At 34.1% G+C, this 5,202-nt stretch overlaps 1 protein-coding gene across 1 annotated transcript; it reads right to left on the bottom strand.

The window, feature by feature from the left end:
* Window positions 1-319: 319 nt before the first annotated feature.
* Window positions 320-4,439, bottom strand: LOC125837121 (uncharacterized). Its single transcript, XM_049516267.1, has 6 exons — window positions 4,264-4,439; window positions 3,310-3,506; window positions 1,733-1,813; window positions 1,370-1,606; window positions 1,069-1,146; window positions 320-610 (listed from the first exon to the last, which is right to left on the bottom strand). The coding sequence occupies exons 1-6, from the start codon at window positions 4,376-4,378 to the stop codon at window positions 374-376; spliced, it is 945 nt and encodes a 314-aa protein (XP_049372224.1). The 5' UTR covers window positions 4,379-4,439; the 3' UTR covers window positions 320-373.
* Window positions 4,440-5,202: the final 763 nt, after the last annotated feature.

Raw genomic sequence — 5,202 nt, 5'->3', positions numbered from 1 at the left:
TTTACATTGAGGTACTTGCGCGATGATTGCGCAAAACAAAAATTCTTTCAATCATCGCACAAGTACCTCAATGATTTTTGATCATGTATGAAAGTGGGATCCTCAATAGCTAGAGGCAAAAGATTCATATGAGAAAACATAAGCAAAAGGGCATTTACTTGAGCCTTCAAGGATAAAGGTACATGAACAATCGTTTGAGCTACCCTTAGAAACTAATGGATATAAACAAAAAAACAACCCATGATTAAGATACTAATCTGGATACTCTTATAATCTACATTCATAAGTTAGGGTTTGGTTATAGGGTGCAAAAATATATCCATTTTCATATACTTAGATGTACATGAGCACCAAAACTAGCAAACCAGATTTGTTAACCTGAACTCTTGAGACGGACAGAACGTCGAGTCAGCCTTGTACTTTGAGATGATTCAGGCTCAAGAGTATCAGAGTCAATAACTGCACGGGTCCTTGGCCTTTTTCTCGTTGAGGGTTCACGAGGCTGCTGACTCTCAGGAGGAGCAGATGCATCCTCTTCTTCATCCAGAGCTTCTACTTTTGCAATGTTATAATGCCATCTTGTCCCACACCCAGGACAAACTTTTGCAGCCTGCAAATTATGGTTTCAACAAGAATTTAGTTCATCGATCGCCTGCATAGATGAGTGTTGATCATCAACTTTGCAGTGTTTTCCCTTTGAAATAACAGGATTGGTTGGATACTTGGATTAGCTCACTTTTATGTAGGTTAAATATATGTTCAATCATGCAGCTTTCTTGATTGCCTATACGTCGGGCAAATTTAGTTAATAGTATCTTTAATGTGTATATCCAGAATAATCTCATTTAAGAGGAGGGGGTTCACATTCTTCTGTTTCTAAGTCTAGGATTAAACTTGTATCATGGACACTAATAGGAATGCAACTATTATGGTAGAGGATTCAACATCAAAAGATTGGAAAACATATATAAAATTCAATTCGTTGATGCTAAAAATAAAAGGGCAAGATTCAGTCATTGAGTGACAAATGGGAAATTTATGGAAAGTTACACTAGGAGAGAAGAATACCTTGCTTTTGGAGAACTTCATTCTCAGACAGTACATATGGATACGAACATTACAGCCTTCATTTTTGCAAAGCTCAGCCTGGTCAAGTAATCATACCACCATCAGTAGGATGATCTAGCAGACATATAGTTAATCATAGACACATAAACATCTTTCTGATGTTTGCAGTGACATTATCAAACCAAAGTACAGTATATAGGAAGACCATGTGAGTTTACAGCTAAAATGGCAATAAAAGTTATCCAATTTGAAAGGCAAAATTTGTGCTATAGTGAACATAGAGTTGAAGAGAAGAATAGACCTTCACAGCAGCTTCATTGCAAACTTCACATGCAGGAACCTCATTACTGCGAAACCAACTTCTGAGATCAAGGAATGAACGTACTCCTAGTCCTATCTTACCATCTGTCAGAGAAAGCCAGTGGTCCCTCGCAAGTTCCTCAAGGGTCCTCTCCTTTTGAGACATTGAAAAATTTCTAAACGCTGCAGGAATATGTGTTGAACTTCCCTGAGATTGGGATTCTGTTCCAGCTAGAAACTGTTGACCGAAGAATAGTAATTACAATTACAACTCTGATCTAACAACAAGCAAATTTACAAAGTTTATACAGATTTTTTAAATCCAGAACCACATCCACCATTTATCGTTAGGAAGTAAGAAAACCTGATTTTCGAGCCGTATGTTCAGTGCATCAATGGTCGATATAAATCCCTGAGCTGCCGCATCTTGAACAATTGCTTCAATCTGCAGTTATACAGTGACCATATAAATCTCATTAAAAAATTTATGTCAGTCGTATATTCATATTATTTTCTTTAAGAAACACTAACCAGTCTAAGTTAAAGACATAATTATAAGCAAATCATTAAAAGTAAACCTTAGTTATTGACTTATTGTGTACAGATACATTCGGCCCAACGGTTTCAGGATTTTTTTTATTCTCATTAGAAAATTCTATGAAACTGTTGGAATAAGAGTGGAATTAGAGAACCTCCAATTGTAGAGACCCCAAGTTACCTCAAAATATGCAATTTACTCAATAATTGATTGAAATGAGCCTGAATAGAGAAGAATGGACAGATGCATGGAAAATTCATATAGTAAATCCCAACTAGTTGAGGACTGAGACTTAGTCGATTAGAGAAAACATCAATTACTGAAGCCAACAAATTTCAGTTATTTGACTCTCCCCTTTACAACAGTAAGTGAGTTTAAATTCATCGTACAAAAGGAAAGCAAATAATTCGTTCTCCAAAAAAAAAAAGGAAGCAAGATTAGAAAGAAGTAAACTAAGCCTACCAAATCTTTTCCCCTAACCACATTTTGAGCTAATATGAAGTAAATGATCAACCAACTTCAACTTTTGATTTCAAATGGGACTCCTGAATATTATTTTGTATATAACTAGATTGCATAAGTCAGCTCCAAAATACTCTAATTTAACTGAACTTAGTATTATGCTTTCTATTACTTGTGTTTTTTGCTTCGATTATTGTATTATTTGTGTTGCTACTTTTCTTTTCTCCATTATTTTCAGCATGACTTATTCACTACTATATTTACTTTTCATATTTGATTTTGATATGCTTCACTTGAGCCGAGGATCTACCGGAAACAACCAATCTACCTCTACAAGGTAGGGGTAAGGTTGCGTACCCACCATCCTCCCCTGATCCCACTTGTGGGATTACACTAGGTATGTTGTTGTTGTTAGTACTATTCCTAGAAGATGGATGAGTTCATGTTTGTACTACAACTTGAACAAAAGGCTAGCATCAGCTGCTCTATTCCCATATCAAATTCATTACATAAGTTGCAAGTTTATAAGCAATTCATTACTATGAAGCTTAAGCATGAAGTTCTATGTTTTAGAGGACTAATAACATGTAGATCTTCTTTCAAGCTCAGACTTGGAAAGGAAGAAAAGTAACAATTTTTGCTCCTTTCTGTGGAACTGCCAGCTAAAATTTGCAGCAAGCTCCCTTTTCCTATCATCTTTGAGCTGAGGTAAGGAGGTTAAAGAAAAGTAACATTCGGCAGTTTTGTTTTATATTCAATGCAACCTTATTAGCTCTTGTTCTCTATTCCATAGACTAATGAAGATTTTCATTTTACATCCTATTCCCTCTCACAAAGTAAGACAAAAATATGTAGATACTTCCTCATATGGACACAGGATGGCTATATAACAACTAAGGACATTCTCGACACAGTTCAAAAGAAAGGGAGGAAAAACTCACAATGCCTTTATAGAAAGCAATCTGGGGAACTGAAAATTTAGTTCCAAGTTTGGATGACTCATCCGAAACATTGTTGACAACACCATAATGCACATGTCCGTCATACTGGTTTCTACATGCCCGTAGCTCTAACTGAACAAAAGCGAGCTCTCCGTTTATCTTTCTTAGGTATTCATTGAATAGTGACTGATGATTACCTGGATTATAGACATAAATTAGTTTCAGAAACAAATATGTTTTCACACAGATACAAAACAACCCTTTATTTATTTATTTCAGTTAAAGTTTAACATGCTAATTAGAAAACTAAACAGCTATGATGATACTTGTATCCAAAGAAAACGAACAAAAAATTCCAAATCAGAATCATTAAACACTTGTTTCCTGCCTTAAGAACCGAACCGGAAAAGGTAAACTAACTAAAACTCAAAAAGGATTTGCCTTTCCTCCAAAACACAGAGCAATTGGCCCTGTTGATTCACAAAAAAATACAATAAACAAATTTTCGAGAACAAACAATATGTATCCAGTAAGATAAAACTTTCAGTAATCAATCAATAGTTCTTTCATACTAAGCCAGATTTACTCAACTCAACCTTTTTCCACAAACAACAAGCAATAATTCCTCCTCCTTTTTTCAAGAACAGCCCATGAGATAGTTAAATCTTATGCTAGAAAACATATCAAAGTAAAAATCCAATACAAGGACGAAAATGACTAAACATGCAATTGGGTCCTTGAAATTGTTACAGTAACCCCCAAATATCTAAACAAAAACTCAGCAACAACACGAAGAATAAAACCAAAATTTCACAACTAAGTAAAAAATCCAATGCAAGGATGAGAATAAACTAAAATAGCAATTGGGTACTTGGAATTAAACTCAAAATACCGAAAGCCGATCAAACTAGTTAGCAAAAAAAATCGAAAATAATCCAAATAAACAACAAAAACCTGGGGATTTGCCGGTGATTTTGCTGAATATAGATTGAAAATCCTTTTCTTTGAGAGGACCACGAGAGAGTAGAGCTTGAATTAGCGTATGGTGCCTCCATGAAAGCGTCGCCATTGAAATTCGAATTCGAATTTGCACTGAAGAAAGTGAAATTCTGAAAAACCCTTAAAATAAAGAAGAAAGATAATGGTGGCGGGAAAAAGAAACCTTCTTATATATGGACTTGGGCCTTATATAGGCTTTTTGGGCCACTTTCCGTGAGTTTTCGAAATTATCGTTTGCGCTAGATTTTGATCCTCAAATACATGTATATTACGTGTTTAGATAAATTGAGTCAAAATTACGTATATTTTTTTCTTGATAATGTATTCAAGTAGATTCGTTTGTATATGAGATTATTAACTCTCGTGTTCGCCTCTCTCCCATATGTTATCTGTATTTTCAGAATGTATCTGGCATCTCAGATACATGTATTTAGTGTGATCCACATGTATATGACTCTCGTTTGTATTCATTCTATCTCGCTCTGGCCTCTCGCGCTATGTATCTTTATTTCACAGTGTATATGGTAGCAAAAAATACATATATCTAATATCTGACTTGAAATCTGATATGAAATTATTAATTAGTGAGAAAATATATAATTAATACAATTTCAAACTATATAAAGAATTGAAAAATATGATAGAAATGTTTGTGTAATTAGGTAGTTTTTCTTATTTGAGAGGTAAATTTCATAAATATACAATAAAGTAGTTTCATTTGCACCAAATATATTCAAGTTTTTATTTTCATAAAAAAAAGGCTAAAATTAACAATATATGTACATGTAACAAAAATTATTTTCAACAAAATGGTCATATGTCTATACAATGTATCGATATTGTATAAATAGTTGATGTAATATATCAGTGATATAAATACATCTATATACATTG

This window comes from Solanum verrucosum, unplaced genomic scaffold (genome assembly GCF_900185275.1).
Source record: "Solanum verrucosum unplaced genomic scaffold, falcon-dt-bn FXZP01000284.1, whole genome shotgun sequence".
In the NCBI taxonomy this organism is placed as follows: Eukaryota; Viridiplantae; Streptophyta; class Magnoliopsida; order Solanales; family Solanaceae; genus Solanum; species Solanum verrucosum.
The sequence above is the reverse complement of the archived record's forward strand: the minus strand, read 5'-3'. Positions and strand labels throughout refer to the sequence as shown.